Source organism: Pleurodeles waltl, chromosome 2_1 (assembly GCF_031143425.1).
Source record: "Pleurodeles waltl isolate 20211129_DDA chromosome 2_1, aPleWal1.hap1.20221129, whole genome shotgun sequence".
NCBI classification, from domain to species: domain Eukaryota; kingdom Metazoa; phylum Chordata; class Amphibia; order Caudata; family Salamandridae; genus Pleurodeles; species Pleurodeles waltl.
This window is the reverse complement of record NC_090438.1, coordinates 125,760,500-125,783,399: the sequence shown is the minus strand read 5'-3', so window position 1 is coordinate 125,783,399 and position 22,900 is coordinate 125,760,500. Positions and strand designations below refer to the sequence as shown.

The window sequence follows — 22,900 nt, the reverse complement described above, 5'->3', positions numbered from 1 at the left end:
AGGCCTCCCTCCACCGCGGGGGTGATGGTGAGGAGGGGCCCGCCCCATGAGTTTGTAAGGCCCATCGGGATCGGCGTCTTCTGTGGCAGGAGCCAGCACGGATACGCCCAGGGTGGCCGGAATCCCTCAAGTCCACCCCAGGCCCGTTGGCCGGCATCCACCTGGAGGAAGGGGGGGGATCTCTTGGCACCCACACAGAGCGGCTACTCCTCTGTCGCCCACTCCCAAGCCACTTTCGGTGTGTCAGAAAAGTGTGTCTAGTCTGCATGTAGGACCTTAAGACGGGCTGGAAAAATGAGCATGTATTTTAAGTGTAGCACCCTCTGTTTTTGTTTCACCTGCTCGTATGAGCGCCGCTTTGTCTGGACCTCCCGGGAGTAGTATGGGAAGATCACTATCTTCGAATTCTGGTAGCGGAGCTCCAACTGAGTTCGGGCCTCACGCAGGATAGCATCCCGATCTCGAAAGATGAGGAAGCGGGCAATAAAGGCCATGGGTGGCACCCTCGGTGGGAGTTTGGCAAACAGAGTTCTATGGGCACATTCAATGGCAAACCATGTGGACAGTTTGTCTGAGGGCATCCATGATCTAATCCACGCCTCCAGGAATTCGACGGGGCCAGGCCCCTCGGCCGTCTCCGGAAAGCCCACCAAACGCAGGTTATTCCACCTTGGGCGGGTATCGGCATCCTCTGTGCATTGCTGTAGCTCGTGCGTGCGGGTTAGGAGGCCGGACACCTTGGCCTTGAAGTCTTGGACCTCATCCCCCACTGTTGACACATGTGTTTCTGTTTCGGTATGCCGCGCCAGACATTTTTGAGGTCCTGTCGCAGTAATGCCATATCTACTCTCACCTCCCCAATTTTGTTCTCAAATACTGCCTTGGACGACTGTATGACACATAGGATCTTGTCGGTGTCACCCTCGTTCTCTTAGGCCAGGCCAGGAACCCCCATGGCACTACCTCCAGGGGCCCCAGCTAGAGTTGTAAATTTGTCTATACAGGTTTGAGAGGAAGGTGCTTTTGCCTGCCTGTCCTTCCCCGTGATGCCGGGGGCCAATGTGCAACAAGTGAGGCTAGATCTGTGGCGCACCGGTAGGGTCCGGCCCCCTCCCACCAGGTCCCAATGGAGCTTCAGTTTATAAGGCCCGGTTTCTCGGCCGTGTGTCCAGCAGGCCCAGAGAAACTGGCCCCAGGCACCCGACGGCCAGCAGGCAGACAGGCACCAAACAGTTCCTAATGTGCCCTGCGGGTCCCGGAGTATCGCATCAGGCCCAGGTCCTGCGCACCCTCAACAACGCAGGCCCGGTTGTGCCCCATGGGTCCACCTGGTGGCCCGAGGCCTATCAGCTGCACTGTCCCAGCAGCCGTGGACTCCATTCATGGCGCCACCACGCTCCAGGAATCACTGGGGGGGATTGGACAGTACCCCCCACCCTAAGCTGACCAGGGGGCCACCTCTCCCCCTCTCCACCGCTGCCCAGGGCAAGAGTCAGGGCCGGGGGGGGGACGGAGCAATCCCTCCCACGGACGAAAGCCCCGGGAGTCCCCCAGGCCAGGCCCGATCCGTCGCACTCACTGCTCCGTTGTCCCTAGGCACAGACCGGCGCACAGTCCGCTGTCCTCCGGGCCTCCGCTGCCAGCCCACGCTCTGTCGAACCCCCCCGAGGGCAAGCAGCCACACCACCAGTCCAGGCGAAGGAGGGCTGGGCCGTCACCAAGGCCCTCCATTCCCTGGCACCCAGCGTCTAATCACCAAGCGTGAGGCTCCCTGGCCAGCGTTGGGGCAATGATTGCGGTTAGTTCATGCACCTGTTTTACTGAGTTGGAGATGGTGAGGATGTAACCAGTGCTTTAAATGGGCCGGTACTCTCCGGTACTGAGTACCGGCACTTTTTTATTTTGAGAGGGAGAGTACCGGCATATCTCAGGAAAAACGTAATACTTTTAAATGGAGAGTACCGGCACTTCTCAGAAACAAGCAGGTACTCTATTACAGAGTACCTGCACTTCTATTTTTCCATTTAAAGCACTGCTCTAGACAATAGTGATATACTGCACACGTTGCCTGGTCGTGGATGAATTGTTCAGTTGACACCAATGGGATGTTATCCTAATGATGTTTGATCAGTTTTTGCAATATATCTGGTTGGTGTTCACGGTTTCATACGTTGTTATTTCAAGACATTGAATGAATGATGGCTTGTCTTTTTTAGAGCTTGGACTACTGAATATCCACTGATGGTCTTCACCAGTATATTCAATGAGTATTTCTGTGGACAAGAGTAGAACTTACATCATAAGCAGATGGACTTACACTTAACGGGTCTCTTATTATCTTTTGCAGGTGCTTACAGAAGTCAGATTAATTTCCTGGGTCGAAACATCGATGAACAATCCCTTTGTTTATATGGACTATTACACACAAGGAATACATGCTAATTGTTAACAGGACTGTGTAAAGATTGTTATATAAAGCTTCTTCTTCAATTGTAGCCATGGCATTTAAAAATAATTCTATATATAAGAGTCAAATAATGGAATAATTAAATAATATCAAGATGTCATATGTTAATAAATACTCCATAACATCTAAAAAGTTTTAAATAAATGTACAGTTTAAGGTTCCTTCTTCCATGGGTAAAAGTGCCTTCTAAAATCTTGGTGTGCCCGTAATCAAGTACAGGCCAGAAACTATTTCTAGATATGTACATTAGTCAACATGTTGCAATAGGTGGATAATAGAATAACACTCCAGTGACTAGTGCCAGTTGTCACTGCCTGTAAAAGATGTACCTGTCACTGAGTCCTTGCAGTCTGATGTTAAGCTGTGAAAATCCTCCATAATGCAAAATAATATACCATTACCTACCTAACTATAACGTCACTTTAACTTTTGTTTTTTTAAGTGAAAGTCTAAGTTTTTTACCCTTTGTTTTTTTCTGTGAATTTCTAGGGCTTTTTTAATGTAAGTGAAATTGTGCCTTCATACTTTGACCGTGCGCAACGTGGTGTTGGCAAGAGGCCCTGCATCCAACCCCTCGCAGGCAGCCAACCCCTGGTGTCCTGAAATTGCACCCGCAACAATTCTCTTCGGGTTGAGGATAGCCAATCAGAGCAGGAACTGCAGCGGGACTAGTGGGAGCCTTTGGTACCCGCTGGAGCAAGACAGCTGATAGGAAAAACACACCCTTAACCAATCAGATGGTTCCAGTTTTTGAATCTGCAGGTCTGCTGGACTCTTGGGAGTCACTCGCAAACCCAGCAGGCCTTAAATATGAATATTTTTTTTACCTTAATTTCTTAAAAACTACTGAATAGATTTACATCAAATCAGAAAAAGCACACTTTCTGAACCAAGATCTAGCTTCCTTACAAATTTGGTGTAATTTATTTCAGCACAGATTTAGCACATTCCGTTTATTCATGGAGCAGCACATCAGACACCACAATGCGTTTCAACATTCTGTCTTCCTCATGTGGTTTACATTTGTAGGCACACATGGTTCGCATTAACCTGCCTTTTATTCTCTATGGGGCATTCTGGGCGTTACAGTACAAGTGTCTATTTCAAAGTCCTTATTTCACTTTAACTAATTAGTCCAACATCTTCCTTCTGCTAATTTCAGTGGCAAACAAACTTTTATGGGTCATTGCAGTCTCTGTATCGTTTTTGCTCAGTGCTCTTAAACTGTACTTTCATAATAAAGAGGACATTCACATAAAGTTGATTTATCAGCAGAACGGGTGTTCAAACATCTTGGTAAAGCGTTCTCTGAAGGCACACCATTCAGATTTCATCTTCATGAGCCCCTTTAACTCTGACTATTAAAATTAGAGATTTACTGCATTACCCCCGGGCCCTTTTCCCTGAATAAATATTCAGTCAGGGCTGCATTAGTGTTGTGGCCATGTAATTGCAGGACGCTGGTGCATTTGAAGTTCTATATTCAATATATTTTATATCTCAAAATGTATTGTACACATGCAGGAAATTAGTTTCTCCTTGCCACCTATGTCCATTCATGATGTTTCAATACCACAAAACCGGGCACTTCCACTCTATTTTTCTATCATATCAGGCTCTAGGGACCCCATTCCCCAGGGCCATAACACTAAAATTGCCAATAGGCCTTCACTATCATGACATGGCTTAAAGGTCTCGTCACACTAGGATTTCCAATATCATGGCATGCTGCCACCACAGTGCTTCATGCATTAACCCAAAACAGGGACAGTAATTCTCTGTCACTGTGGAGAGAGCACTTGGCGGGTCCTTCTAGATGCAAGATGGGTTGGGTTCCACACTCTTGTCAAAGGGCAGGACTAGGCCAAAATCCAACAAGCATTGGTAAATGCATTAGTTTTCGCTTATGTGATTAATAATTCGTTTTTCTTTGTTGTAATATGTAGATTGTGAGTAGTTATGCAATATAAGTTACTGAAACTCTATTAAAGTGTTATGAGCTGTTTATTGAGGAAGGCAACATATTGTGCTGTTACAGACGGTATTATAAAGCAGGGATATGAGGTAAAGGTGGAAGTGAAAATAATATACCTGATAAGTCGGGTTGAACTGGGTGCAGCCATGGGCAGATTGGTAAAGGGTAGATGAAAAACAAATCAAGCACAATCTAAGTGCTGTGTATGTAAAACCTTAAAAATTAGTTTAACAAAACTGGTTGAAAAGGTGTGCTTGGGTTATTGGCTAGTGATAATATAAACAAATGAAGAATAACTGTTATTTTTTGTAATGAGCATCTGACCAGTTGTGCAAGATAAGTGAAAGAAACACACTGAAAGTGTTTTAATTGTTTTATTGAGAACAATATGCGTATGACTTTTCACAATCATGTGGACTATGTTTTTCCTTTTGAGAAATCTGGATAGATTAGATTTACACCACTCCTGCCAGGTGGCTCATGCCATGTGTGGCACCTTAAGTCACTCCTGGAGTGTACTTCTGTGTGATGTAACCGCGCCCTCACAAATGTTGGTACATCTGAAAGCACATCAAGAATTGTTATTTATAGTGCGTAATAAAGTGGGAGGCACACTGACCCAGTCACAGAAGTGCCAATAAAATGTGTATTCCAGTTTCTGCCTACCATAATGTATACAATTCAGTTGTTGGCCAACCAAAACGAATTAGGAAAAGACTCAAACGAGTAAATACTTGTCTTGTGTTTAAACATGGCCTAGGCACTTTAGTGTAAATTCAGCTGTAGAAAAGGCACTGGTGAGAGGGTTGATTGAGGTCGTATCTATCCTGACAGACCTGAGAGGAGAAAAAGTTCCAGTAGGTGGCAGTGTTGCACCAGCTTACCTCGGTCAAATGGTCAAAACATGGTCAAAACGGGCATTTCTGCAGGCCTTAGGTTGTGTCAAAGGTTATTAAGAAAATATTTTTGTTTGTTTTTTTGTTTAAAACTAAGTTCACTGTACCCTTCTGCGCAAACATTTTGATGTACAAAGAACGTGCTGTTTGTTTATTAGGTGTAAAAAGGCAATGCGGTTGTCCGTGTTCACTTTGCTAGGTAACATATGGATAACATCTTTCCTTTTTTTTTTAAACGTAATGTGCACACTTTTAATTTTATGTTGAATTAATCTTAAAATTTTGTTGACAAACATATTTTGCTATAGAAGGGGTGAGGGTGTTAGAGCAGGTGACTTAACTAGAAATTATTATTGAATGTTTATGTATTTTGAATAATGAATTTTGTAGAAAATGAATAACGTAGAGAAAAATAATGCATGCATTTGAAAATGTGACCTATGAAATATTGAAAATGTATCAGATTAATGTAGTAATATGTCATATTAAGGGTTAGGAAATATGCTTTAGCTTTATTAATTGTAGGCCTTAACTTAGCGAGTGTCTTGGCCTAGTTTTGCCAGGCCTCAGAAGCTGTATTTCTTAGCGGTTAATAAAGATGACACTGACTGGAGATGAGGACGCAACAAAGTTGTTACCTGACGAGCCGGATGATGAGGACATTGTAAAGTGGACCAATCAACTTCGTATGAAGAGCAAAATATTAGAATTCATAGATTTGGTATAGAAATATTATTGGGTAAAGTATAACCGTACGATTAAGTGACCAATAGGAAATTAGGGGATGGTTTAGGTGGCTTTGATATAACAACGCAACAGAGGAGAATTATTCAGACCAGATTTTGAGATCTAGAGTGACTTTGAGAGAAGAAGAGACTTTAGAAGAGATTTGAAATTCTGTCATTGGTCTCATACTCTCTGACTGAGAGCCTAATGTTTTGCTGATCGATCGATGACCTGAGGATGAAGGCTGATTCTGCTTCCTGACCCATACCATGGATAGGTAGATATGACAATGTGACTGTTTTGCATTTTATGCCTTTTTTTCTAGGTACCAACTGCTCTGTTTTGATTTGACCAATAACTAGATGTTTTTCCTAAATTTGTGTTCTAAATTTGTTTTGCATGAAGTCCAACATGCCGACGCTAATCTGATGTTAGTTGAGGGCACTCAAACTTAACTGACGAATACAGGGACTAATGATTGATGAGTTATCTTGCTGAGTTCTATGTATCATATATCTTTATTAAAGCTGATTCTGCTATTGATCTGCACCGGATCTTTAGAATGTGTTGTGAGTCAAGCTTTGATTAGATTGCATTTCTGCCGCCGTTTTGGTCAACCAGTATTGTTCTATACGATTCTGAGATTAATCTACATGACTTTAGTATTGTTAATATAAGGGAAATAAAAGTACTAAACTTTACCAAAGGTGTGGTTATTCATGACTGAAAAGTCATGGCGACTGAAATTTACTGACTCCATTGATTATTGATTTTATTGATTACTAATGATTGTTGATTATTGTGAATTGATTATTTGTTTATGTACTCAAGTTATGGCGAGAACATCTTAAATGAGTCAAAAGGTTCATCGACCTTTTCGCGTCCCCTTGTAAGTTCACTTATTATGGTTCGACACGTTAACAAGGGTGACAAGGAAATACTTACATTTCTAATAAACCTGTTTACAGATGCAGAGTGGACTACGCTGCTTGATGGGGCTTTGTTAAAAAGGCTTCTTTCTCAGTGTAAACACATCTATACCCGCACAGCCGCAAACCTCCAAATCCAATTACTGGACTGAAGGTTTGTTTTCCAGCCGGGTGTCCCGTGTCAGTGCTAAGGGAATTTGAAGTGCACGCGCTTCATGGAAGTCTGTCAGTGACTGACATCTCCTTTGGGTAATGCACGCAGAGCCTTCCCAGAGCCAAGCACTGGATACCAGTGTTAGCAACAAAGAGCACGCATTATGCAGAAAGGATTCATCCCAGCGCCTCAGAAATCCTGCAGGAGAGGAAAGATTTAAAAGAGCTCTTTAAGAGTATGCAATTCTAGGGAACAGATGGAGATGTAGAAAACACCTCAGAAGTGTGTACCTTTAAATACTTTCTAAGAAAGTTTGAAACTATTACAAGACAACAAAAAACACAACAGCTGACAAAACTGAAACCAAAGCGGATGAACACAGTACTTGGGCCCAGGGCCAGCTTTAGGGCGGTGCGAGCGGTGCGGCCGCACCAGGTGCTGACCACAGGGAGGCACTATGTTTAATAATGACTTTCGAAACTTGCGATTTAAAAGCACCTGCTGAAAAGCTCTTTGTGCGTCCAGTCTTCAGGAATCAATTATAATGTCAAGATACCTCTTGTAATTAACATTTCTGCTAGGGAGAGGGACTACAGTTTGTCTCACCATAAAGTAGCAGAGAGGGTTAATATGCCTGCTGCAAAGAACAGAACTATATTTTATGTGGACAGCTGAGTGGATTAGTAAAGCCAGACTTTTACAAGTTCTTTAACACAAATGAATGTATGTGAAAGGGGGGCTATGGAGAGATGAGGGGCACATTTGCCAGGTGGTAGTGAGTGAATCCGAGGAAGTGGTCATGGGGTGGGGAGTGCCAAAAAAGATTGTCGCACAGGGTGCCACCAGCGCTAAAGCCGGCCCTGCTTGGGCCTCAGGATGCAGATAACTGCAAACACACAAGGAACAACCATTGGTAAATGGAAGAAAATTGTGTGGTAGCCAACAGAAAAGGAGAAAAAGTAAGTGGCAAACACAGGAAACAGTGAAAGCAAGGAAAGCAAGGGGGAGGGAATCTAAGCCCTAATTAAGATTTATAATAAACACAACAGATTTTGCAAGCACTGCAAGGGCTGTGCAGGCGAAACCTAAAAACCAGGATACCAGATGCTCACAATTAAGCATACAGGCCAGGTGTCATTTCCGTCCTAACATAAGTTTCCTGGATTTTCCAATTGTTTTGTTCTTTATGTGGATGCAACATCCTCAGATGTAGTCATCTGCTTCATACTAGTAAATGGTGTAAATCATACAAAAGGAGTCTTGTTATGTGTCTTTTTATACATTTTTTGTTTAATTTAAACAGAAATATATGTCAAAAAATATCTTTAAAGTAATGAACTGGTACTGATTATTAGTAAATTGTTCAATAAAGTCTACAGACTATTTCGTTTTTAGAATTTGGCCAAACACTACATACATCACTACTAACAGCTGTCTTCCAATAATTAGTAAAGTTAGAATCTACCTTACCTCCAGTGCAGATTTTTCCATTGCTGAACCAGCAGTAGGAGTCTGATTTCGGTGACACTCCATTGGGAAAGTGAATCGGTCTTCCCATAAATCTCAACATGTCTGATTCCATGTCTACTAGATACGTTCGATGAAGCTGGCAGGTTGTAATGTCCATATCAAGGATGACAAAATCTGTGAATCCGTTTCCATTCGAATCAGTGCGGATCCTCTGGTTAAATCCATAAAACTCCATGTTTTTAGAACTTCTAACCAAATTGGTTCCAGAAACCCACGCCCGATGCCTCTCATCGTGGTGCATGGCCTGAGCAATAAAGTAAATTGCATTGTATATTGTGCCAAACAATGGTGACACCTACGTTGATTAAAACAAAGAAAAAAACATGCAGTTATTTTTTATCAAATACACTGTAATACTCTATTTGTTAATGATTTGTAGCATCGGCGATGAAATAAACTATGAACAGAATCAATGCTCCTATTGCACATGTTTTCTCATTTTGAGAAAGAGTTTTTGCAAGTAGTATTGTGGGGAGTATTGTTAGACCAAGCAGTTTTCCAGCATAATAAAGTGGGTACCTAAAGGCATGATCAATGCAGCATCTGATTAAGGTTTTATGAAAACAGAACTACATCAGATAAAAGTTGATCTTTATATAGTCCTTGGCACTTAAAATGTCTTTAAAATAAAAGGTAAAGACTTTTAGTTACTTCTGAACTCTAAATTAGGCCCATAATCACTTTAACACACTTTATTCAGGGGTGCTGCTGGGGGTGGTAGAGGGTTTTATGGGAGGAGATGGGTTCTTTGTGCGTCCAGCCTTCAGGAAGCAATTATAATTTCAAGATATCTCTTGTAATTAATGTTCCTGCTAGGGAGAGAGACTGGAGTTTTGTCTAGCGGCAGCTTTAGCTCACTATAAAGTAGCCGAGAGGGTTAATATTCCTGCTGCAAAGAACAGAACTATATTTTATGTGGATAGCTGAGTGGATTAGTAAAACCAGCCTTGGTTTAAAACAAATGAATGTATGTGAAGGGGGGCTATGGGGAGATGAGGGACAAATTTGCCGGGTGGTAGTGAGTGAATTCGAGGAGGTGGTCATGGGGCACGGGGTGCCAAAAAAAGGCTGTTGCACAGGGTGCCACCGGCGCTAAAGCCTGCCCTACATGGTGACAAAGGATGTATGGTCATCCAAAAAACGTACTTCCCAATGGGCACAGTAATGTTTTTTTTTAATCAATGTTTTTACTACTATGTTTGTCCGTGTAACAAACATTGTGTCTACAACATGACACTACAGCAATATTAGGATATGATACATTATGAACACATACAGTGGGTGGCAGGCCTGGGGGACCAGCTCAGGCTTCCAGGGTTCCCTATTGAACCCTATTGAGCCCCCCCCACCTGTGAAAAATAAGTTAGGTCCATCACCCCCTGTGGCATCCCAGCAGTTCCAATTAGATAACAACTGGTGGTCAGAATTAAGGCTCTGTTGAAAAGTCTCTGTGTGTGGAGCCTTGTTGGTCATTCATTGCAAGGCCATGATATTTCCTCCACAAACCCCAGATCTGATAACCTGTTCTTGGGTAACCCCTAGCTTCAAATATGACTTTCCCAACCCCCATACAGATATCCATCCCTGCAATCCATTGGGTTCTTCTTGGCAGTGTGGGTGACCGACCCCCAGTTCTGGGCGATATTTCTGTCTTCCCCACTATCATACCAAGTGTGCAAAATATTTTTTTTTCTTGACTGGTCGATATCACTAGTACATCCAGAAGTATGAATTGGGGATTGGGTGGTATCTCTTCCTTGAGTACTGTGCTGAGTTCCTGAAGGATCATGCCCCAGGTCCTCTGGATCTCTCAGCCCCCCTAGGGAGCATGATAGAACACAGTGTTGCTGCATCTAAGACAACTGGGCAGGGGCATCTTCCCCATTCTATGCACCTTGCCCCTGTCCAAATATACCACGTGTAGGATCTTCAACTGGATCAGACAGAATCACACTTTTATTGCCACCTCCCAGGGATGCACCAGGACTGCCTTCCAGGTATACGTCCTCTATCTCCCACAGGAGCCAGTCACTGTTAGCTTGTATGTAGGTGTCCTAATATTGGGGCTGGATGTGAGGTAGGGCTATCCCTCCGTTATATATGGATTGATATAGGATCTTCAGTGTTATGCAGGATCTAATGCTTCCCAGAGTAATAATTTAATTTCTCTTTCTATCCTAAGGAAGTAGGATTAAGGAATGAAATAGTAAGTATTCTGCAGTACATTCAGTAGTTTTGGAAGGGAAATCATTTTGTAGATGCCGCCCTTCTAAAAAGTGTCAGTGGCAATCTGAGCCATCTTGATATGTCATTCTGTAGTTCAACCAGGGGTCTCTCTGAATTGGCTCTCATAAACAGTTCTCGGTTCATGGTAACATATATTCCTAGATAGCGAAAACCATCCTCTGCTCTCCACAGGGGGTCCCTACTATGGTTCATGGGTCCCAGTCACCCAGGCAATATAAGAAAGATTTATGCCAGTTTATTCTGTATCCGGAGCAGTTTCCAGAGGCTCCAAAGGACCTCGGGAGGGGGTGCAATCATTGTACAGGGTCTGATATGTATAAGAGGACAGTCATATCTGAACAATCTTATGCGAAGGGTGCTTAGCAACCGATGCTCTTTCACAGGATTCTAGATTTTGGATTCCTGGGTCAGAGAGCAGATGGTTGCTGAGCAGGGAGGTTGGCAGGGGTTGTTGTCCTGTACTCAATTCAATTCTTAAAACATACATGGATGGAGTCTTTGAACGTAAAAATGGCGATGGGGATGGGATGAATAAACAGTGCTGCTGGTGATTTCAGAAGAATATTTTGGAAAGGACTTCGTGAAGAAAACTACAGAGTAACCCCTGGTTCCTGTGGAAATACAATTGATGGTATGCCTGGCTGCTGGGTAAGCATACATGAGAATATATATCTATACAAATGAAGATTGAAGCAACCGATATAAGGCCATCTCAAAACGTTGTGCTCGTGTGGAAAGCCTGAACGTTACTTATATCCAAGCAAACGACATGCATGGGTGTGATGCAGGGTCTGATATGTATAAGAGGACATTGTCTGCATTTAAGGGCACTCCGCCATGATGTCGACATGGCCAGGTCCATGCTCAAGTCCGAGCCAGGCTGCCACTTATTCAATGAACAGGGCAAAGAGAAGGGGGAATGGGCATCCCTGTCTGGTCCCCTTAGTCACAGAGAGGTCTCTGATATCTACCCACTTACTTGTACTGGGTCTGTGGGGTCCCTCTGGAGTAGCACCTCCCAGCAGCAAAATTAGGGTCAGAACCCAAAGGACTTCAAAACCAAGGTCAAGTAGAGCCAGTGGATGGAGTCAAATGTTTTTCAGCATGCGTGGAAACTATGGGTAGGGGTGTTGTTACCTCCTTCACTTTGTCGAGCCAATTAGATAGCCTCCTCAAGTTCTGTCAGGTAGACCTACGTGGTATGAATCCATTTTGATCAGGGTGGATGACCCATGTGATAATGGTGTTGAGCCTGCAGGTCAGAATGGGTGCCAACAGTTCATTCTCCTCACTGAGGAGTGAGATTGGGTAGCTGGATCCACAGTCAGTCCTGGGCTTAACGTCTTTGTTTATCACTGCAATGAGTGCATGTCGAAGATCTGGTGGTAGTCACAGTCGGTGTCAGACTTTTGAACAGCTACACGGGTAGCCCACTGGGCCTTGGTGTCTTGCCGCTCTGCATTGCCATAAGCACCCCCACCAGTTCCTCTAACAACTCCACATCATCCTGCGACAGGGTTGGGAGATGTAGTGTGGCCAGGAAGCTTTCCAATTTCTGGTCTGTCACCAGTGGTTGCATGTGTATAGTAACTTGCGAGTTCCCCGGCTAAGTCCCTACTGTCAGTTACTGTAACTGTACTGGGTAGTGATTTTCCCCCACACATCTCGCCTCTTCTTCTCTATGACTTAGCCATGCCAGCAGGTGGACGGCTTTATCCCCAACATCACATAGGCCCTCATTCTGACCCTGGCGGTCGGCGGAGAGACGGCGGTCGGACCGCGAACAGACCGGCGGTATTAAAAATGGCATTCTGACCGCGGCGGTCCCCGCCGCGACCGACCGCCACTTCTCCACTCCGACCGCCACAGCGGTCATGACCGCGGGGCTGGAGTTTGCGCACTCCGGCCCGGCGGTCGTCCCAAGACCGCCAAGGGTATTATGACCCTGCCTACCACCGCGGTTTCTTGCGGGCGGGAACCGCCGTGCGAACCATGGCGGTAAGCACTATCGGGGCCAGGGAATTCCTTCCCTGGCACTGATAGGGGTCTCCCCCACCCCCCACTACCCACCCGAGACCTCCCCCCACACCCCCCACCCCCCTGCCACCCCCCAGAGGTGGTACGAACCCCCTCCCCACCCCCACCCCGACATGCACATACATGCACCCCGACATGCACACACCCCCAACATGCACATATACACACCCCCTACACACACATACACAACGGGGACACATACCCGCACACATACATGCAGACATGCGCACCTGCCGAACAGCACACATTACCCATAGACACAGCAGCACCCCCCGCCCGCATACACGCACTCACACACCCCCTCTACACACTCACACGCACACCCCCATGCACACCCACATCACACAACACCCCCCCACCCCCTCCCCTCACGGACGGTCAACTTACCTTGTGCGTTGGTCCTCCGGGAGGCGACGGGAGCCATGGGGAGGTGACCGCCAACAGAAGACCGCCAACAGAAGACCGCCACACGGAAATGTGGGTCGTAATTCTGTGGGCGGTGTTCTGCTGGCGTGGCGGTGGAGGTTGACCAGTCTCCACTTTCCCGCCGACCGCCAGTGTGGCTGCTGGCGGTTTTCCGGCGGAACGCTCCCAGCGGTCAGAATGCGCACAGCGGCATACCGCCGCGGTCGGCGGTCTTCACCACGGCGGTAACTCGGCGGTCTTGCGAAAAGACCGCCAAGGTCAGAATGAGGGCCATAGTTTCCTCTGGGTTGCAATATCCTGTCCTGAGGATAGCTGCGTAGGCCAATAGTCCTGTGGCCGAGGTCTAGGATGCAGGGTACAAGGGCAATTAGTCTGTCAGCAGTGGCCCCCTTTTTATATGTCACCAATGTTTTTATTTGTCAAGTAGGACCCTATTGTATGCTTCCCACACAATGGTGCGGGATTACACTGAGTCTTTGTTTTCCTTGAAGTATATCTCAGAATCCAGCCTGAATTGCCTGACAGTATCTGGGTCCCATGGCTTCCAGGGATTAAATCTCCAGAGCCCTTCCCATGTTGCTCCCTCTAGTCCAGGGTGACCAGTAGCAGCAAGAGGTCCAAAATATCCCCCAGCAAGATACTCCGTCCCTGTATAGCTGGGTGGTCACCCATGGGTGAGAACAAGGAGTCCAACCTTGACAGAGTCTCCACAGGTCAACTAGTTCCATAGTCCTAGGAAACTGAGATAGCAGGGTATGTTGTGGATTTCTGTCCGACGGTGTTCTTGTCCTGTCTAATTCTTGAGCCATGGTGCCACTGAAGTCCCCTCCCAGCATTGGCAGTGGGTCAACAGCCAATAACGTTTGGGCCTATTGTTTCTAGTGTATCCCGTTGTAGGCAAAAAGGAGCATAATCTTTAATAAATATATCTCCCTTTGTGCCTCTTGTGCCCTATATCCCAAGGACAATCCCAGTTAGGTCCATCCATGTCCTGTTGGTTTTGAAAGAAGGCATGTTTTCACAAATATGGCCACAACTCTAGATCACCAGGAGGATCTTCAGTGTCCAAGGGCCACACATTGTCCCCCGTCCAAGGAACGTACAGTCTGTCCCCAACAAGTGGGTCTCTTGTAGAAAGATGATATCTGGGACTATTCGTTTAATGTATTGCATCACCATTCCATGCTTGAATTTATTCCCCAGCCCGTTCACATTCCATGGGAGTATTTTTAGGCCACTCTACCATCAGTCAGCCATGGTCAATCAACATTTCGCAGATCGTCCCCTGGATGCCCCTCCCTGGCTTCAGTTTTCACGTTCACCCCTCGTGCACTGGCCACATCCTGTCTGCATCAACTCTGTAGAGAGGTTATCCTTTCTCTGTCAAACCCACCCACATCCCCATGTTTTCAAGACATAAACCAAACTATGCTCACCCCCCATCATGAAAAAACATTGTTGCCTGACCCTCAGTTCCCTTAGAAAGAATTATAAAACAACTTTACAACAATTAATATGAATCAATCTGTGAGTCTTAGATGGTTAGGCCACTGACCTAGGGAATCTTGTGAAAGGAGTAAAAGGCCTGGCAGTGTGCACGGCAAGGGTTCCAAGTTCCAACTGCAATTGCACATTTTCCTTGCTGGCATTGGTCGGCAGAGGGGCAGTGCATCCATGGATCTCCTGTGCACGGACATCCCCTCAGCCCACCCCATTCAATGTCAATGGCATTACTTCTGATCCCTGCTGAAGAAACAGTTCCATGTCTGTGTCCAGTGAGTACAAGATGACCCAGTCATGTTGCAGGCTGCTTCTTGATTCCATTCCCTGCGAGTCTCTGTAGGTTACCATCTATGCCACCAGCTGTGCCCTTGCCATTTCCGCCTGTTGGTTCGTGGTTCCCCCTTCCTGCGTCTTCCCATCCTCACCATTTGCCAGTCATCTGGATCTGTTTGAGAGATGCCATCTCCCTCCAGCTACTGCCATACCTCTTTCAGTGTCATAAAGTACAGGTAGTATTGTCTTTATCCATGTGCAGCTTCACAGGGTAGAAAAAAGCATGCTCAGCTGGTGGAATTTCACCTTGAACTGGAGGAAAGAATTTCTCTTTCTCTGGACAATGATCATGGAATCCGGGAACAGATTCAATTTGTGGACCTTCACTGTCCATGAGCCGTGCACCAGGGTGGTCTGGCTAATGCAGTCCATGTCCTTCAGAAGCTGCACAGAGGCCCAGACAGAGACCCAGGTGCCAGGGGGCTACCCAGGGCCCAGAGGGCCCTCTTTGCTGTGAAGAAGGTTGTGAGTTTGCCACCACAGATGTGTAGTATGAACCAATGCTGTATGTCCAATTCTGCAGTTTGGCCCTCCACTTGTTCTGGTAGGTCTATGATATGAATATTACTCTGCAGAGAAGGGCCCTCTGCATCTTCCACTCAATCTTGTAGGTTGTTCACTGCCTCTATCAGGTCCTAAAACCTGGCCTGCATATCGTTGATGGCTCGATCCTTGCACGCCATCTTTGCCTCAGTTGTGGTCATCCTGTCTGCCATTTTTCAATGGTCCACACCGGGGAGACCTATGTCCTCTGCCAGCCCATCAATCTTGGCTTCAAGTGATTTCAGTTCTGTGATTGCTCTCAGTATTTTGCCAAACTGTTGCACTTGACCATGGAGGACAGCCTCCAGTAACTGCAGGGTAGGTTCTAACAGGGTATCCTGTAGCTGTGGGGGATGTCTGAGTCCAGCAGGTTATGTGGGGTTATCTGCCTTGGGCTTTCCCATGCTGAGGTCCGGGAATTGGTGCTGTACTGTCCGTTGCATGATCCAGCATTGGTGAGTGTCCTGTTTTGTCTGTTCATTGCATTTAGGGCCGTTTGTAATGACTTTTACCCTGCACCTCCTGGGAGGGACACCTTCCCTGGAGTCCCTGGGACCAGTCATCTGGATCACTGGACAAGTTGTCTGGATCACTGGCCACTGAAGGGGAGCTCAGCGCTAGGGGGAGCCTATGCTGTGAGTAGTGGCATCAGGCCACAGCATCTATTAAAATGGCATTCAAAACGTGGGTTCAAGCTCCCCATGTGCAGCCAGTGAAGTGGCCTCAGCCGGTAGCACCAACAAGGATCCACGCAGTATTACTATGTTCTTCTTTATTTAAGATACATAGTGAACAGGAAACAGGTCTACCAATGACAACACCGAGGCTCAACTGACAGGAATAGGTTTCACGCGTCATAGACTCAATAGAACCTACCAATGTCATAATAACTCAACACTCTACCTAAGCACACACAACAGCCAGTCTGTGGTCTCTGGCTCTGCCGTTTTCTCCCGACATCTGAAGAGGAGGCTCATCTTCTATTGTAGACGGGGGCAGAAAAAGTGTCACCTGCACCTCTCCACCTCCCAAGCCTGCGCACCGTGTATCTCCGGAGGGCCATCCATTGTTATGCACCCTTCAGACTGGCCATGCCTGGTCCTGCCAACAGTGTGAGGAGCTGCGTGAGTGAGCCGCAAGGCTGTGTCCTGGACAGCAGTCCTGTCAATTGTGTGCATCAGCCCCACATAGTGCAGCTGCCGCTGTGAGGGCTCTCCTCCACTGCTGGGCCATTAGCAAGAAGGTGAAGAATGGGACCTCCATTCCCAACCCCCAAACTGTGTGCCAGGTGCAGACATACCAGTCTATGGTGCCATGCTGATTCGGGCCACCATTTTGGGGCCCCCTCTGTCGCATCCGGGCAGCTGTTGTTCCCAGTATCCAGGGCCTCAGAGTGCTGTGGAGCTGGATCCAGTTGTTGTTGAGCACCTCCTTGCCCCCACAGGGCTAAAGGGGGACTATCAGTTCAGGATTACTGGGTAACTGAGGCTGTGACACAGGAGCTCAGGCAGGCACATCCGACTACACTGCGGTCGTAGCCACTGGGGAAACTACATGGGATTTAGTACATTTGTATCCTGCAGACGATGACATTCGATGTATGTCTGTCTTGGAATGATGAGACATGACCAAATCAAATTGTACAGATAGAAACCAAACCTATATGAATGAGAAGCAGCCAGGGAGACACCAGATAGAAACCAAACCTATTTGAATTAGAATCAGAAAAATTGGATCAGAACAAGAGCTAGGTGGTGGTAGGAAATACTTTTCCCACAAAACAAGACAAGTCTACCAGGATAGGAAGCTGAGGAGACAACTGGATTTGTCTTGTCTTTTGAAGAAGTTGTGCTTAGCTTTAATAGAGGGATGTCTGACCATGAACAGGATTCTGGAATTTGCTATTTTATGATAAGGCTGCAAAGGAGTCAAAGACAGTGGAGAACTATTATGACCTACACTGGAAGAAGAGGAAACTTCATTTTGTGGCACAGAGAGGAACTAGTCCCTAATTAAGCCGACACAAATAAGAACTAGTGAACTAATACATTCATGGAGGTTATCTCAAAGAAGCTTTACAGGCCGTACAACCAGAAATAAATCTGATCACAGGTGAATTAGGGACCTGCAGGAGACATTCCATGACTGTGAACTGTCATGGAATATCCCTGCTTTTTTGGGGCTTCACAGCACCCAATTTAAGCCCACAAGGGACATGAGGATTTTTAGTTTTCACCCTTAGTCGTAATGTAGGCACACTGGCTGGGGTTGAATGTCCTGGCTCTGGATCTATCTGTATCATCTCTTGCAACTACCCAAGGTTTGGTAACCATGGAAGACCTAAAACGAGTAAAAGCCAAATTGCAGTACAAATAACCCATTTGTTTCAATTTTGACTTTGAGGAGCTGTTGGAGCAGCAAGTGCTCTCTGTTGAACTGTGTCCAGTGTCCCTTTTGTCACCAACTTTAAAATTGGCATCCATTTTAGCACCATAGAATACTCAATTTTGTGTGAGTGGGATCCCAGATTCACTATTGTGTGGCGTGTTTTGGTACGTTTTTTGTGCTTTTTGTGACATATCATGGATTCTCAACTACTTCGCGTAAAGCCAATTAGTTGATCCCTTTTGTAAAAAGGTCCACTGAGACACTTGGACAAAGAGGACGCGTATTTTTACATATTTGTTCCAGGCCAACATTCTAACACCTTTGCTCCACTGCCTGGGGACTATAAATGTCATCATATAAGAAGAATGTGAGCCAAAAGATTCAGAGGACATCCAAAAATAATCCTTTCCTCATATGACAAAACAGACATATGACAAAACAGTTCACTAACACTAATGCTAATATTCGTTTAATTGTTGCCCCAGTCCCTTAGCATATAAACACTATAAAACTGTTTAGGCTCTGATCTCCACCCCAAAAGGCACTAGACCTACTATTTTTGTGGTGTTGCTTACTGTAATTGCCCTACATTCACTGTATGAGGATAAAGACCTATTCTTTTAAAATTTATAGCACTGACTGGACTGACTGGCATGTGTATACTGGGATGAAGCCCAAATTCCTGTTCAATTCCAATACTATTCTAAGAGTGGCCGTACCATCAAGAATCTCCACTCGACCAAGTATTGTGGTGCATCTCATTAATGGTAACTGCCAAGTGACATGTCAACAACTTTTATTGTATGATTAGTTACAATCTTTACAATATTTATGGAGAAAAGGAAGAATTTACATTAAATAGTCTGAAGAAAGACAAGTGCATTAAAATGAATCATTATTTAACAGAGATGCCTTGAGGGTCACCTTTAGTGCTCTGTATAAAATGCAGGCATAGAAAGTGCTCAAAAGTAACTAGGATAAAAAGAAAGTGCAAATATTATAAAAATAACCTGTCGTAGCTGTGGGCATATACCTTGGCACGGAAATGTAAAGGGCCTAGTGATTATTGAAATTCTTATAGAATATGGCTGTCTGGTTGCACGCGATTAAAAGATTGAGTATAAAAAGAGATGTTAAAAGACCATAAGTAGCCATGGTGTGAGATAGATAAGTATGCACAAGTTCAAGGAGAGGACACTGCTTGCCATCAATGACTTGCTGAGGAAGGATTTGTCTTTCCAGGCTAAATCTAGCCACTCTTCTAGGGTTCTTTAAGGAGTTCTTGTTTTAGGCCAATATGTCTGCCAAATTTGGCCAGGTCAGGTGGCTCTGTCAATGTGAAGACAAAATTCCTGGCCTCTGTGGGTTAAAAAGAGTGGTTTTAACAAGGTGCGGCAGGCATGCAGCAATGCTATAGTAAATGATTGAATGACTCAGTTTTGTATCTACAGAGCCTGCAATTAACAATCATGGAATGGGAGGGCCATTTTAGGTTCATTTCTTTGATCTGGAGGCCCATCTACCTTGAAGCCATGATTTGTTTAAGGCAAGCTTTCCCAATTGAGCACTGAAGGTAAGGTTGTGGATTCAGACAGTGTGGGTGTTTGTTGACATAGAATGATGCCACTGCTTCCAGCACCGTTGTACTCTTCAGTTCAGTCAGGTCACCTTGCATGTCTGTTTTTTCAAGATGGTCTTAAGTGCAGTGTGCAAGAGCAGGAGTTTGTTCAGTTCAGAGTGATTAATCTGGAAGGTATCGAGAGAAAGACATTTTACAATCATCCCCCGATGGCGAATTAGTCGAAGCCTTTCAAGGGCATAGTAATAATTTGGCAATGTTTTTTCAGCAAAAAATAGTAGATATCTATTTGAACTTTCCGAATAGTATGCACTACTCCCAGGTAGCGGTGGATCACTGCTGTAACTGTGCTGCTACTATTTCGCAATTTTCCTCTCTCTACAAAGATCAGGTCGCCTCTCTCCTCCTGACTTCCAAGTCAGGATCCCCAATTGACCCTGATCCTCCTTCTCTATTGGCCTTTGGGGCACCAGTCATGGTTCCTGTCCTGACTGAACTGTTAAATTCCTCACTATCTAGGAGCATAGTTCCTGATCAGTGGAAACATGTCATAGTTAAACCCCTGTTGAAAAAACCCAAAATGGATAAAACAGTGCTCAAAGATTATAGACCTATCTCGTTGTATCCATCTCTTTCTAAAATATTAGAAAAACACATTAACACTCAACTTTCGACCTTTCTTGAGGATAATAACATCCTTCATCCTACCCAGATGGGCTTTAGACCTCTCCACAAACAATGAATCTGCTATGATTGCCGTCATGGAAGAGGCCAGGAATCGTATGGATCAGGGGTGTGTGACGGCAATTGTTTTCCTTGACCTTAGTGCTGCCTTCCATACAGTTGACCACCATCTACTACTTCAGAGGATGAGGGAGATTGGAGTCGCGGGAAGGGCACTAAGTTGGCTCTCCTCACTTTTGGGGGGAGATCATTTCTGAATTTTTTACCATTCTTACCTCTCCAGTTGTATTAAAAGTAGCTGTGGTGTTCCACAGGGCTCGTCCCTTAGTCCTACTTTATTTAATATATATATGGCCCCCTTTGGTAAGATAGAGCCATTCAGTCTTTCACTAGTGTCTTATGTAGAAGACACCCAGCTAGTGGTTTAGTTTTCTACTAATTCTGGTACCGATGGACTCTCATTGTCTCTCTGTCTACAGGCGGTGTCAAGATGGATGACTGAACGTATGCTTCAACTAAATGGAGACAAAACCGAGGTAATGATACTGGGACAATGTGCCCGTCGGGCATGAATCCCTCGCTGATTGGTTCCCCGGGGGAGTTGCCTCCCCCTAGGGATTATATTAAAAGTTTAGGAGTCTGTCTAGATCCTCGACTTACTTTAGAACATCAAGCTAACACAATTTCTTCAACTTGCTTCGGTTTAATGAGGCTTTTAAGGAAGGTTTTTACAATTCTTCTGTTCTTGGCAAAAAGACTCATTATCCAGGCTCTTTTTATCTCCCGAATAAACTATGGCAATGTATTATTATTAGGTTCCACTAAGTATGTGAAAAGAAAGTTGCAGGTGGTTCGCTGCAGCTCGTCTTCTTTTGGCGATACCTAGGCATGCTTCTGTTAAATCTGCCCTCTCTTCTCTTCATTGACTCCCAGTGGAACAGCTCATAGAGTTTAAAACATTGTGCTGTATCCATAGGTCCTTATATAATAGAGGTCTTCCTCTTTTAAGGACCCTTGCATCTTCTTATAAACCTGGCAGAGATCTCAGGTCTTCATCAGCGGCACTGGCCATTATACCTAGAGTAAAAAAATCAAGATGGGAAGGTACTACGATGGCATATCTTGGAGCTAAACTGTGGAATTCTCTTCCCCTTAGCCTTCGGCTAACCAGTCATGAACTTAACTTCCGGAAAGCTCTCAAAACCTGGCTGTTTTAGGGCCTGTTTCTCAGACATTGTCGCAGAGGTTTGTGTTTAGCGCTTGGTGGCCTTCAGGTAGCCATGCGCTATATAACTAACTAAACATAACATAACATAAAATGTATTTAAGTAGTTGGTCCAGAGGCTCTTTTTTTTAATCAAAAATGTGCCAGAGAGCTGATTTCAGAGTGTTGGGTGGGATCTTAATGATCGTACTGTAATATGTTAGAGAAAGCACCCATGTTAGCCCACTTTTGGCGCTCCAGGCCATGTTCCAGTTTGATCATACAGTATCTTATATTTTGGGGTAACCTAAAAACCCTCTTATATATTGCATCTAAGTTGCAGTTTTTCCATTATTTTGGTGAATTGCCCCTGGAAAGCTTTGTGACTGTAATTGACCGCAGGTAGGGGGGATGTCCTGAGTACCCTTAGTATTGGGACTGAAGAGGGCTTTCTTGTGCGTTGTTGAGCTGGCAGGCTCTGGTGATAATCAGTTTGGCCTTTGCTTTGAGGTTGACTTTTAGTTCATCCATTTGTGGACAACCACACGCCCATTTGTTCCTTTGTTTTTTACTGGGCCCAAGCTCCAGTCGTAGTTTAATTTCTTGATCGTCCTCCCAAATGTTATAACGTAAATTTTCAAATCATTTGCAGTCACTTTATTAACTTCGTTGTACCTATGGGAGGCGTTTAGTGCTTTCTGGATCCCAATTCTGGAGTGATCCAGAAAAACAATGTCACCTGCATATTGTAATATCGTGACCTTCGCATTCCCAGTTTTTGGCAGGATCAAGTTAGCCTGATTAGGAGCCAAATACATATTTGCAGTATACAGGTTAAACAACAAGGGGGCAAGGACACATCTTTGCATTAATCTGTGACCTGTTGGAATTTTCCTTGTTACGATCATCTGAGATAGATTGACCCTCACCCAGGTCTATGTGTAGAGTGATATTATTGCTCAGAGCAAGCTGTTCTGAATGCCCCAGCCCTGTAATTTCCTCCCTATGTCATTTCTGTCCACTGAGTCAAATGCAGCGGAATGAAACATGGGTGGAGGAGGGACGACTTCTGGTTGGAAAGTACAACTATATTATCCTTGGTCGAAGAGTTTTCCCTGAAGCCAGTTCGACAAAATGGAACTATCTCATTTGCCTCTGCCCAGCACTCCAGTTCTTTTAAGAGGACAAAGGCGTCAATATCACGAAGGGCGATAAGGCGATATCTGGCTGGATCCTGCCTATCTCTCTTCTAATATAGTCGATGTAGGATTGAACCCCT

General features: G+C 45.1%; 1 protein-coding gene across 1 annotated transcript in view; it reads right to left on the bottom strand.

Moving 5' to 3' along the window:
• GUCY2F (guanylate cyclase 2F, retinal) overlaps positions 1-22,900 on the bottom strand; it is a 428,460-nt gene that overhangs the window by 269,061 nt on the left and 136,499 nt on the right. Inside the window, exon 4 of the mRNA XM_069211537.1 lies at positions 8,618-8,972. Within this exon, the coding sequence (XP_069067638.1) occupies positions 8,618-8,972 (355 nt within the window). The remainder of the gene's footprint in view (positions 1-8,617; positions 8,973-22,900) is intronic.